At 38.3% G+C, this 14,652-nt stretch overlaps 1 protein-coding gene across 1 annotated transcript; it reads right to left on the bottom strand.

Moving 5' to 3' along the window:
* Positions 1-5,580: 5,580 nt before the first annotated feature.
* Positions 5,581-7,137, bottom strand: LOC138313773 (tigger transposable element-derived protein 6-like). The gene has a single exon (XM_069254073.1). It carries the CDS (start codon positions 7,135-7,137, stop codon positions 5,581-5,583), a length of 1,557 nt encoding a protein of 518 aa, XP_069110174.1.
* Positions 7,138-14,652: the final 7,515 nt, after the last annotated feature.

The following is a 14,652-nucleotide window of genomic DNA, read 5'->3' on the forward strand; positions in this document are numbered from 1 at the left end:
CCCATTGCATAACGTGTCTAGGAAGGCTATGGTTTCTGTCAGTCCCCTGAGGCACCCCATAGTCTATACAATTGGTAGTTTTCTGTTCCTGCTTAAACGTTCAGCATAACGGGAGTGGGACGACTGGTTTACCCGTTGTAAGTATAATGTGATCGGGTGTGGCGTACAGTTCAGCGTCTTCGGCGACGCGCTTCAGTGAGATAGGACTATAAAAGAGAGAGAGTTCCACTCTCTCAAGGGGAGACAACAAACCAAAACAAAGCATACACGGAAGGTCATAGTTTAAATGGCCTTAGATCTTAATGGGACTTTAAGTATAGTAAATCAAAAAGCATCATCATGTCTTTGTTTTTTTAACGTCAAAGGTATTTACGCGTTAAAATGTTAAACATAATATCCAGTCCTGTTTCATAGCATTTTAGGGTTCGTATGGTGTGGATTAACACTCCAATAAATAGCCATTCTCTATTCTCAAAACGTTTTCCTGTATCTAACCCAGGCTTTTTTCAATTTTTTTTTGCCTAATATATAGTCAGCTCGCGGAACCTCTTTTTAAAAATGTGAAATCGTAGGCCAGATTTGGCCTACGCTACGTGTCAGCGGCATTATATTTCTAATATATCGTCCATGCAATGCCGGGAGAAAACGTAACAAACATACCTATATATTGGGATCTTATGTACTCCACTGCCCCATGTTACACAAGAGATCCCAGAGGGATCTTGGCGCCCACCACCAAAGAATGATCTATGTCTGACAATGGAAAGGGGGATCTTTTCCCTGCTTTTCAAACTTTTTCAAACACACTACATATAAAATTTGAGACAGATCGCTATAGTACTTTCTAAGAAATAGTGGTAACAAACTTCAACAATGAAATCTAAGATGGCGGCCGTTGGCTATCTTGTTTACCGATCAGTCCCGAAAGGCATTATGCATCAGTCCTAAAAGGTACTATGCACAACTATGGTACAAGGGGAACCTACACATAAAATTTGAGAGAGATCCCTTCAGTACTTTCTGAGAAATAGCGGTAACAAACTTAAACAATCAAAATCCAAGATGGCCGTCGGTCGGCCATCTTGTTTACCGATCGGTCACAAATAACAATATGCACAACTAGGGTCCTTGGGGAACCTTCATATGAAATTTGTGAACGATACCTTTAGTACTTTTTGAGAAATAGCGGTAACAATCTTTAACTATCAAAATCCAAGATGGCCGCCTGTTGGCCATCTTGTTGAACGATCGGTCCCAAAATGCAATATGCACAACTAGGGCCCTAGAAGAACCTATATATATGAAATTTGAGAAAGACCCCTTCAGTACTTTTTGAGTAATAGCTGTAACAAACTTTAACTATCAAAATCCAAGATGGCCACCTGTCGGCCATCTTGTTCACCGATCGGTCCTAAAATGCAATATGCACAACTAGGGTCCTAGGGGAACCTGTATATGAAATTTGAGAAAGATCCCTTCAGCACTTTTTGAGAAATTGCGGTAACAAACTTTAACTATCAAAATCCAAGATGGCCGCCTGTCGGCCATCTTGTTGCTCGATCGGTCCCAAAATGCAATATGCACAACTAGGGCCCTAGAAGAACCTATATATGAAGTTTGAGAAAGATCCTTTCAGTACTTTTTGAGTAATAGCGGTAACAAACTTTAACTATCAAAATCCAAGATGGCTGCCTGTCGGCCATCTTGTTGACCGATCAGTCCCAAAATGCAATATGCACAACTAGGGCTCTAGGGGAATCTATATATGAAATTTGAGAAAGATCCCTTCAGTACTTTTTGAGAAATAGCGGTAACAAACTTTAACTATCAAAATCCAAGATGGCTGCCTGTCGGCCATCTTGTTGACCGATCAGTCCCAAAATGCAATATGCACAACTAGGGCTCTAGGGGAACCTATATATGAAATTTGAGAAAGATCCCTTCAGTACTTTTTGAGAAATAGCGGTAACAAACTTTAACTATCAAAATCCAAGATTGCCGCCTGTCGGCCATCTTGTTGACCGATCGGTCCCAAAATGCAATATGCACAACTAGGGACCTAGGGGAACCTGTATATGAAAATTTGAGAAACATCCTTTCAGCACTTTTTGAGAAATAGCGGTAACAAACTTTAACTATCAAAATCCAAGATGGCTGCCTGTCGGCCATCTTGTTGACCGATCAGTCCCAAAATGCAATATGCACAACTAGGGCTCTAGGGGAACCTATATATGAAATTTGAGAAAGATCCCTTCAGTACTTTTTGAGAAATAGCAGTAACAAACTTTAACTATCAAAATCCAAGATGGCTGCCTGTCGGCCATCTTGTTGAACCGATCGGTCCCAAAATGCAATATGCACAACTAGGGCCTAGGGGAACCTGTATATGAAATTTGAGAAAGATCCCTTCAGTACTTTTTGAGAAATAGCGGTAACAAACTTTAACTATCAAAATCCAAGATGGCCGCCTGTCGGCCATCTTGTTCACCGATCGGTCCCAAAATGCAATATGCACAACTAGGTTCCTAGGGGAACCTGTATATGAAATTTGAGAAAGATTCTTTTTTGCACTTTTTGAGAAAATAGCGGTAATAAACTTTAACTATCAAAAATCCAAGATGGCTGCCTGTCGGCCAATCTTGTTGACCGATCAGTCCCAAAATGCAATATGCACAACTAGGGTCTAGGGGAATCTATATATGAAATTTGAGAAAGATCCCTTCAGTACTTTTTGAGAATAGCAGGTAACAAACTTTAACTATCAAAATCCAAGATGGCTGCCTGTCGGCCAATCTTGTTGAACCGATCGGTCCTAAAATGCAATATGCACAACTAGGGTCCTAGGGGCCCTGTATATGAAATTTGAGAATTGATCCCTTCTGCACTTTTTGAGAAATGCGGAGGCTTAATGAAAACTTTGAGAAAATCCAAGATGGCCGTCTGGTCGGCCATCTTGTTGCACGATCGGTCACCCCAAAATGCAATATGCACTGCAACAAGGGCCCTAGAAGAACCATATATATGAAGTTTGAGAAAGATCCTTTCAGTACTTTTTGAGTAATAGCGGTAACAAACTTTAACTATCAAAAATCCAAGATTGCCGCCTGTCGGCCATCTTGTTGACCGATCAGTCCCAAAATGCAACATGCACAACTAGGGCCCTAGGGGAACCTATATATGAAATTTTAGAAAGATCCCTTCAGTACTTTTTGGAGAGAATAGCGGTAACAAACTTTAACTATCAAAATCCAAGATTGCCGCCTGTCGGCCATCTTGTTGACCGATCGGAGCCAAAATGCAATATGCAACTAACTAGGTTCTCCTAGAAAGGGGAAACCTGTACTTTTTAGAAATGTAAAAATTTGAGAAACAACATTCTTCAGCACTTTTTGAGAAATAGCGGTAATGAGAAAAACTTTTGAGATATACTATCAAAATTCCAAGATGGCCGCCTGTCGGCCATCTTGTTGAACGATCGGTCCCAAAATGCAATATGCACAACTAGGGCCCTAGGGGAACCTACATTTGAAATTTGAGAAAGATCCCTTCAGCCACTTTCTGAGAAATAGTGGTAAACAAGTATTGTTAACGGACGGACGGACGGACGGACGGAAGGACGGAAGGATACGGACGGACGACGGACCACGGACGAAAGGCGATTTGAATAGCCCACCATCTACTGATGGTGGGCTAAAAAGCGGATAGATAGTCAGAATCATTCGGACTAATTTCACACATTTGTAATGGCGCGCCGTATACACATTTAGTAGAGCAAACGGCAGCCAAATCAACTTCGCTTCCGGTTTATATTTTAAAACAAGAGGCCCAGAGGGCCTGTATCGCTCACCTGGTTTGTAATGCCAAGTAATGTTCTGAATATAAGTTCATTGTTTCTTTTCTGAAGAAATTTGGATATTTACCTCTAATTCCCCTATTGGGCCCCACTCTTTCTCCTCCAGGGAGGTCAAAGCCAAAATTTATACAAATTCTGTTAACCCCAAGGAATATTTCTGGCCAAAATTTGGTTACAATCCATGCAGAACTCTAAGACAAGTAGAATTTTTTAGGATTTACCTCTATTTCCCCTATTGGGCCCCGCCCTTCCTGCCCCCGGGGGGGGTCAATGCCAAAATTTATACAAGTTCTGTTCCCCTTCCCCCAAGGATGTTTCTGGCCAAATTTGGTTACAATCCATGCAGAACTCTAGGACAAGTAGCAATTTATAGGATTTACCTCTTTTTCCCCAATTGGGCCCCATCCCTCCTGCCCACGGGGGGATCAGAGCCAAAATTTATTACAAGTTCTGTTCCCCTTCCCCCAAAGGATGTTTGTGGCCAAAAATTTGGTTACAATCCATGCAGAACTCTAGGACAAGTAGCGATTTATAGGATTTACATCTATTACCCCTATTGGGCCCCGCCCCTCCTGCCCCCAGGGGGTCAGAGCCAAAATTTATTATACAAGTTCTGTTCCTCCCCCCTTCCCCCAGGATATTTGTGACTACATTTGGTTACAATCCTTCCTCTAGTGACCAGCCGCTTTTATAGGAATTCACCTCTATTTACTCCCCTATTCGGGGCCGTCAGCGCCGAACCCAACCCCTTCTGTTTGGTCAAGCCAAAATTTATATACAAGCTGCTGTTCCCCTTTCCACACAATAGATGTTAGGTTGGCCATATTTGCAGAACTCTAGGACAAGTAGCGATTTATAGGATTTACCTCTAACCTTTGCGGCCCCGCCCCATCTTGCCCCTATTGGGCCTCGTTCCTGATCTTGTTGTCGATCATGTAAGAGTAACCTCCCTTTCCTGTACATGCACAATCACTTACTGAGTTGATAGTCTCGCAAATAGACACCAATTCAATGATATAAACATGTACGCCTATCAGGGGGAATATCGACCACCGCTAGGGTATCTTCGACCACCATATCGGGGTAACTACGACCACACATGGGTAATTTCGACCACTGTATATCTTTTTAAAAAAAAAATGAATAGATCGTCGAAAATCATTTAATTTTTCAAACTCGTGGACATAACAGGTTATCCATACATAGCTCTTTCCTATTACATAGTCCAAAATTTAATTTCAAATGAAATAGAATCTTAAATATTTGTGAAAAATTCATTTGAATACTAACGCTATATAATGTACATGTATTTAATCGACAATGTTTAACCACACAGGTGACATTGGAACGGGACAGTTACTTCATGGGAAGTAGGAATACATTCCAAGTGCATCCACTTACTACAAGAATCGCACTTTGCCCAGTCTAGCTCTCTGCAGCCAACCGTGTATTCTCCTAAGCAAATAAAACAAGTTTTTTCCAGAACATTTTCTTTCTTTAGGCGTCGTTTTTTGTTTGCTTTTTTCTCTTCTTTTACGGCTTTACTCAGGTTTCGTTTGTGTTGTCTTTCTTCCTTTGCTTTCATTTTCTCTTCTTTTAATTCTTTTGCTTTTTGTTTTTTCCTGTATAACCTCGTTACTTGTTAATAAACGATGGCTTGTAACAGACTTTTTTGCGGAAGTTTTCTTCACACCGGCGTTGGCAACCTGAAAAGGTTCTCAATGTCATCATACACTGTATCCCCAAAGTTTAAGTTTTCCTTTTCTATCCGTTTCAAGTACAGAAACTGTACCGGTTGTTAGTGCCTGTAACAAAGGTTCAATGTCCGAGACGGGGATATTGAGTCCTTCATCAACACAAGGAGAAGCTATCGGCGACGAAGCCGAGATGGGATCTATTCCAGAAACCTGTGGTGGAAAGTCGGGAGTCTGAGATATTGCTTCTTGTGATGCTATAGCCGAGCCAGGTACTACTGTTCGAGTCACAAAAGGTGGAGGAGGTAGCGCGGTACTTTCAGCAGGGGAACTGTTCAATGATGTGTCAGCGGAGCATCCATCTTCGAGTTGGCTTTGATTAGACAATGGTGTATCGTACACCGACGACGGGAGGAAAGCTGAAGTAGGGATCTGGGAACCATCCACTGGATACAAACCACATACTTTGAAGCCCTTCGTTATATTAGCAGTTGTCATTGCTGCTGTCCATGCCCCGTTAAACAGGCGAGGCCAAGATGCCTTATTAACCACATGGTTTGGATTTGCAGCAAGGAATTCTGAACAAAGCCGATTGTAGGCTTTGTTGAAGGGACCAAATACCGTTCTGTCCAGTGGTTGTAAAACATGTGTACAGTGAGGGGGTAATGCCATAATGTGGATGTTTTCCTGTTTAGCTTTTTCCAATAGAGAAAGAACTTCATGTGAAGAATGGGAGTCCATTATCAACAATTGGGGTCGTTCAGGACCACAGTTCTTTAGGAAAACATTAGTGAACCACTCATCACCAAGGATATCGCACATCCATGCTTTGTTTTGATAAGTCCATAGAGTACCCTCAGGGGCGTCTACAGTATTAAAAGTCTGTAAACATTTTCGGGTTTTTCCTTTGGCAACACATAGTGGTGGCATAGCTTTGCCGGTGGCATTGATACAGGCTAGAATGGTCACATTTTCCCTTGAATTGCTTGTTCTGCTTTGTAAAGTCCTGGTCCCTTTCTTGGTACAGACATTACTTGGTGAATGCTCAAATTGCTTGCCTGTTTCGTCAGCATTCCAAACAAGATGCGGTTTGTTTTGTAAATTCAGCCCAGTGACAACTTTATTTAGATCAGCAAAGAAGCTGTCAATGACGGGTTTGTTTAACATTCTGACTCGAGATGTTGACAGCCTCTCTGGTTTACGGAGTACTAATTCAGGGTGCCTTCGTTTCAAACCTCGCCACCAGTCATCCCCTGGTACATTTTTCTGCAGCGGAATCTGAGCAGATTGGCATAGACGGGCCGTTTTTAATATCAGCTGGGATTTAGAAATTCCGAAGCCTTTGTCAGCTGCGCTGATGACTTTTGATACCAGGGCTTCCTCTATTTTGGGAGCCAAGTACGGTTTCCTCCCGGGCCTAGCTCCGCACTCGATCCGCCCAGAAACATGGTCAATCAATGTAGTTTTCGGGACTGCATACTTCTTAGAAGCCTTCCTAAGACTAAGGTGTCCATTGCGCACTGCCGAAACCGCTGATTCTAGTGCCTCTGCTGTGTAACGCATATAGATATTTTTCGATTTTCGTGGCATATTGACCTGCAATGAAAATCATTAAATGGTTTATATTATATAGTTCTACCAAAAACCATTAACAGTTTTTACCGTGTCTTAGTCTTAGAATGATTTCAAATATTTGAAGTAGATCTACTCACCGTATGGTAACGACACCAGAAATAAGTAAGATTGTCGCTTTTATCTGCATTGTGGGGATGTGTTTTGGATCCCGATGTTCCTTTATTATGATATATAAAAATAGATTCACAAGAAAAATCCTCCTCAGCCCCATTCATTGATGAAAATGCAGATAAAAGCGACAATCTTACCTCTGTTCAAATCCGGACTTTCCCAGTTTCGCTTCAAGGGGTACCTAGTTCCGGTGTCGTTACCATATGATGCTACTGCTGGTCGAAATTACACCACCTATATAAATCATATAGGGGTAATTTCGACCGCTTAAAAGATTTCAATTAATCGTAATTTGTTTCATTTTTTAGTTTAACAATACATATAACAATAAATAATACAATGTAAACATAACTTATACAGATACGTTGAACTGATAAGACACCATGGAAGGCATTAAAACTATTATGGAGCCAAGCATGCTTTGAACACCTACCTTTTGAAATCCGCGGCTTTTCAACTTCGGTACCGGATGTCAGTCAAGTACCGCAAAATCACGCGAGATGTCTTTGAGTTTGAGACATGGAAGTTGCCATGACAACTGCCTACGAGAAACCAAAGCGGAGAACAGTCCTACCCGCTAAACCATTGCAATTTTATGTGTATGTTTAATTCATAATGAGATACTAAACAAAAGTGGTCGAAAATACCCACGTGGTCGAAATTAGACCATCTTACCCTATGTGCTACAAGTCCAATTTCAGGTCTTAGGACTTTAAGAACTTCAAAAGAATCAATTTGAAGATTTAAGGATTTTTAGCCCCAGTGACGTTGAATATAGTATTATATATTAACAAACTTGGTAACCATTTATGTTGGCATCCTGCACCTCCTAATACAAGGTCTCTAGGCCTTCCACAACTTCACAAGAAGTAATTTGAAAATTTCAGGATATTTGGCCCAGGTGACCTTGAATGATGGTCAAGGTCAATCATACTAACAAACTTAGTAGGCATTATTTCTAATATTAGGCCTCTAGTGCCTTCTAGAGCTCAAGAAGTCATTTGAAGATTTCAGAATTTTTGACCCATGTGACCTTGAATGAAGGTCTAGGTCATTCATATTATCGAACTTGGTAGCCATTTATGTCAGCATGCTACAGACCTAATATTAGGTCTCTGGGCCTTCTAGAACTTGAGAAGAAGATGACGTTTTACAGAAAAGTGTTGCAGTAGTTACTTGCTCCATTTTTATTCTACACAACATATCCAAAACAGAAAGAAATTCGTCAAGCCGTTAACGAGATACTGACATACGTTTAAAACGGAAGTTGGGTCGTAGCGGCCATATTGCCATTTTTGTCCAACATAAAAATGCTGCTGTCACACCTTCAACTCATGCCCTAGAATATGGTGACACGTTCATTGGCATATATCTTACTGAGATCCTTTGTATACAACTTTCTGTGCAGAAGAATAATAAAATAACAGAACCAAACCAATAGGTATTTTACCCATGGGTGAAAAGCCCTAATTACGTAATCTGAAGTTGATGATGGTTGAGGTCTGGGTGGATTTTATTCCCGTTTCTACTTTTATCCATGCAAGCACAAACACGCAGAGCTATGCAAACCAATCATCGACTGGAGAAACATATTCGAATAACGCCTGTAACAATATAGCATCCCTTCATATTTTCTTTGCGACTTTTTGCGAATTTATTGCTTAAAAATAAATGCTATTAAATGCATGACTGGAAGCATCACTATTGGCTGCTTTCTGAATAACATCAACAAAAAGAGGCAAAATGACAACTTTTTGTTTAGCAACTTGAACTAAGTGAATTAATGACAGCTGTTTGTTTATCGGATGATTCAGTGTATGAACGGAGTGTATAGTATAATCGTTAGTTGTTTTTGTATCGTTACTTGTGAGTATCGAAGCGGGATGAATGAAATTTTTTGTAACTACATGTACAAAAATGTTTAACATTATAGAATCCTCATAACATGTATATTCACAAATTCATGAACATGGTTTTGAAAATAATGTTACCAATATATAAAAATCGAAGTGTAATCACTATGGATTCATTTATAAACCTGTGATGGTGCTTTAAGTAATGAAAGCCAAAAAGAATACCCCATATAGATGCTCCACCGCCGACAGAGCATAAAAGGTACTCAACATTTGAACAATAATTGGTGTTTAATCGTGTATATGCAGGGGCGTAGCTTGCTCTTTAAAAAAAAAGCCCGGGCTTGCACATAAAAAATCCTAGTATGGGTTACTCATTGTCTTGTAAAGTTAAAACATCTATGTAGATCCGTCAAAGTCTTGAATGTAAATTAAAATCAAAGTAAAATAACCTAAACGTTTACGTAGATGATTTATCTAAAATTAATAATACTGAAATATACGTTATGCGTTAATATGAATCTTCTAAGACACAAGATGGCTTGTTCAAGATTAAAACGAAAGACACGCAAAGTCAAAGGACGACAGATGAAATATCGAAAGTGACACCTCGCAAATTATAGTGACACAGAGTAGATTCTACTTAGATAGTACGCTAAAACCTGCTTATATTATTAGGCTTTTTATTTATTTTTTGCCAAATATGAAGTCTATATATTAGACAAAAAAAAACTTATAATATAGGCAGGCTTAGCGGAAAAGATTCTTTTTAGTAAATGCACAATCTACTGACACATACTCTTGTTGGAGCGATACATTATATAGAGAATTAAAACTTCCCGTCAAGAAAGACTTTAAGAAGACAAAATACTATTTTTTTCAATCAGTGCGACTTTTATGCCTTACAATATGAGACGCTGTTTTTTTATTCATTCATTTTTTCACATATATGTATAATTCGATTTTTACACATAAAAAAAATCGATAACATAAGAAAGTTCCGTCAATCTATCATCAAATCCCATTAGAGTCACTCAAGATACATGCAGGACTTATCATGAGATTTTCATATACTTTTTAAGTACTAAACATTAACACATAATTATCAGGTACAGGTAGAAAACAGTCCTATACCTTTGATTTTAATAAATATAGTTTAGCAATACCAAGCATTATCAAATATCATTTTCGGTGCTAAACATTTCCTTAAAACGATTTTCCGTCGGGGGGCTTCGCCCCCCTGAACCCCCTAACCCTAACCCCCTAACCTGGACCGCTGGGGGCCTAGGCGGCCCCCAGACCCCTCGCCTGGGCTTGCACATGTAAAAGACTCTAGCTACGCCCCTGATATGTATGTCTAATTAACACAAAACATAATAACAAATAATTCATTTTGCTTTTGGTGCATGCGCAATCAGTACTTCATTCCATATTGGATATTTTGCCACGGATTTTTTCGGGATGCAATTAATAATTTTATGTTTTTAACTTGAAGTAAAATGAGAAGCTCAAACTTTTCAATGGTGGTAATGGTGAAAAGTAAGTAATTTTTATAACTGAAGAAAAATACGAAATCGTCTGCTCCTGTTTTTGATAGTGAAAAAAATACCATTTGTCAGCGGTGGAGCATCTTTAAAATAGTTCAAACTATATTAGGCGGTTGGCTCAATTCTTCGATGATGAACAGCAGATCAACTCATGAAAAGTGTCTGAAATGTTGATGCTGGTTAACCCTCAACATTTCATTAGTCACTGACAGTTCAAATTGCTATCCACGACGCCGTTTATAACTTAAGATTACAACAAAAACGTATAGAATAAATAAAATTGGCATAAAATTTCCACTATCCATTGTTTCATTTGTCTCAGCAAATGATCGAGTACCGCTATACAGACTCGAAACTACGAAATTTAAGAAATAGTATACACTTCCGTTCATACATTGAATGCTTTTTGCAATGTAGCATATTTACAGCAAAACGTAGCATACACATAATGCACAGTTGGTTTGATTGACAGCTGGCGATTGGTCAATTCTTCTGGAAAAAGTATCCACTGTTTTGCTGCATGTTATATATTGCGTATAAATAATGGTACTATGTAGAGTGTAATTTTTACCGATTTTTCATCAAAACCCATAAAACGCCTAAAATGGTCTTAGGGCACTCTGGTTGGTCCATGATTTTGTAATCTGAACTAATTCTCAGATCCCTGAGCCTTTGCATGCTATGAGAAAATGGCGAAGACGACGAGGGAAATTTAAAGTTGCGGAAAAGAAACTACTGTGTTGACACAATAGAACGTGCATGCGTGATAAAATTGATGGCTATGAGTAGGTAAATTATTCATTTGTTGAAAAGACCAAGATAAGTGGCGATTCTCGGTGGTAAGATGACCTGGCCCCATACCAAACGGTGTCGGCTTATTCCATGTTTTGATATGGCAGTGCGCACTGGCCCTAATCAGGCATCATGCATAAATTATCTATGGTCATTCTAACGGGTCCAAATATTAAACTAAAGTTCTAGGCCCTATCAATCAAGTTTATATAAGTTGATGATGCCTATAGTTTCAAAATTAAAAAAAAAAGTCTAGTTACTGGTATTATGAAGTTGTTCAAGGACGTAGGGTGTAGGCCTATATGCTAATCCTTGAGTTTGTTAAACTAAAGTTCTAGGCTATCAATCAAGTTTATATATTTTAAGCATTGATGTCACTATCTTTTAATTTTATCGGGGTATGAAAAAAAAATTCACAGAACAAACTGCCAGAGTTGCACTAAAGTTTGCAAACAATTTTTTTTCATACCCCGATAAAATTAAAAAATAGTGACATCAATACTTATAACTAATTTTATACTCTATTTGATAAAATGAAGTATGTTTAAATGTACCATTTTAGTGGTTTTTCAAGGGATTCTTTTTTCCGAATCAATACGCAACGTCAATGTCTCTATTGTGACGTCACGATAACGTCAGGGTTTCGCGCCATTCTCGGATTTTTTTTCCATAGTGGTATAATTGTTTTTTCTTTGTTTTCATACCAAATCTGGCTTTCTGATTGGCCAATATTTGTTTTGCATACCGCTATGAAAAAAAATTCCGAGAATGGCGCGAAACCCCGACGTTATCGTGACGTCACAATAGAGACATTGACGTTGCGTATTGTTTCGGAAAAAAGAATCCCTTGAAAAACCACTATAATGTTATATTTAAACATACTTCATTTTATCAAATAGAGTATAAAATTAATTATAAGTATTGATGTCACTATTTTTTCATTTTATCGGGGTATGAAAAAAAAATTGTTTGCAAACTGTAGCGGATTCACACAGTTTGCAAACAATTTTTTTTCATACCCCGATAAAATTAAAAAATAGTGACATCAATGCTTAAATGCAAAAAAAAATATTGGCCAATCAGAAAGCCAGATTTGGTATGAAAACAAATAAAAATTAATTACATACGTACATGTATGTTGGTGATGTCTATATTGCAGTTTCATGGAAAAAAAGTATTATAAAGTTCAAAAAGTTATTAAACTAATGGATGATATTAGAAAAATAAATTTGGAAAAAAAGTCATACTCTTGCATATGTATTGAAATGATGTCTTTACATCTGCATGGTTGCAAAGGTTATTCGAAAATTAGTTTATTTTCTTCAATTTTTGAAATATTACCGGGTTTCCCTTTTGGAGCCTCTTTCGGATATTGGAACTCTTTTTTCCTCGAGGTAATTAAGGTCTTTACTTCCTTTTGGCGCGAACGAAGGTCATCAACAAATCGTTGTTTAAAGTATCTACTGCAGCAATGCCTAGAATTGACAGCGATATCAAACTAGATTTCAAAGATGTGTTGGTTAGACCAAAAAGAAGTACGCTGAAGAGCAGATCAGAGGTAAGTTAGCACCAAAATCCTGTAAAAATTCAGATAATCGCACATGTTGAATTTTATTGTTGAACAATTCCGCACTTCGTACGCGTGGTTCGTCGCGATCAAATCAGGATCACAATCAAATTAAAATCAATTCAGATCTGTTTTATATGCAGACTTGTGTAAAAAATATTACATTGCATTTAACCATCTGTGCAATGGAATCTCTGCAAGACAACAATTATTAATCAATACTTATACACGCAGATTGTTTACAACAGCTGTACAAAAGTTATTCCTGATCGAGGTTGTGAAACACATCTCATTTATAGAACCAAGGATTTATATTTTAGCAGGATTTGTCACTGTCTCTTTACACTATTAACACCACACGATAACTATGAACTGAGAATAAAAATATTTTTTCTCAACAAATACTTGTCAATTTAAAAGCTTTCCCGGTAATACATTTCATGATGTCTACTCCTTGTTTTTAGGACGGAAGAGTAAGAAAAAATGTCTTAAAGTTTCATTTAAAAAAAATATGAAAATATGACATCTCATGAAATGGCGCCTCGCTTCTATAAGACAGTTACTCCAACAATGTTAGAGGTTAACACGACGAGATACTTTTTAACATTGCGTTGTGTGACCTCTAACGAGCACGGCCAGTGATTCATGTTGCTGGGCCACAGCTGATCAAAATGATGAAAAATGTATCAAAAGTCACATTTTGTATATTGTCACCTACCTTTTTGGATTTATATATGATAAATACACATATTTGAAAGACATTTTCAACAAATTAGTCCAAGAAGCTATGATAAATGTATTTCTTATAACTTTCATTGTATTTTCAACTGAATTGGTTGTCATTCTTAATTTGAGTAGGAAAATTGAGGTTTTATGAAATTTAGGAGTTATCTAAATGTGTACGCAAAACAAGTGGAACGAAGTAAGCCTCATTTCCATTATGCGTTTCACTAAATTAAAATTTTGTGTTTTGTATTAACCATAGCAGCCATAATGTTTTGGTGACAGTAGAATTGAGCACATCGACGTGCATACGATTTAACATGGATTTAATAATATATGGGTGGTGTCATACAAAATTATTTGCAGGAATGGATTAATATATAATCAACAAGTAAGTCAATCGGTAATCGTTTATATATCTTGCCACTTAAATTGTCTTAGATACGTTTAAACCCAGGTTTAAACCCAACATGGCGGACATACAGATCTCGTATGAGGTCGCATATCCACCCAATGTAATCAGGTGGCATAAGACCTCATACACATGTAGGAGTATAAGACGGAAAGCCAGCTGGCACCCGCAAGCTACATCAAAAGTTGCGCAGGCGGATATCAAAAGAAGATCGGTCGTCGCCCTTCATCATGGTCAGTGCGCATGCACAAACACAAAAGCTTGTGTCTTATGTAATTGTCCAAAACCCAGGGTGACAAATCCTTTTCACTTCAACCTTGATAGGAAATATGTCTCCGCTAGCAACTTCAACTAGGAGTGTCACGGTTAACCGAAAATACGGTTAACCGAAAAATTCAACCGTACGGTTCGGTTGGGTACGATAATTCTAAGTTTCGGTTCGGTTCATTAAAAAAATAACTGTCC

This window comes from Argopecten irradians, unplaced genomic scaffold, assembly GCF_041381155.1.
Source record: "Argopecten irradians isolate NY unplaced genomic scaffold, Ai_NY scaffold_0918, whole genome shotgun sequence".
Lineage (NCBI taxonomy): Eukaryota > Metazoa > Mollusca > Bivalvia > Pectinida > Pectinidae > Argopecten > Argopecten irradians.

Bases quoted from the DNA above. Each gene is read 5' to 3' on its own strand.
- LOC138313773 (XM_069254073.1), bottom strand. From the start codon at position 7,137: ATGCCACGAAAATCGAAAAATATCTATATGCGTTACACAGCAGAGGCA.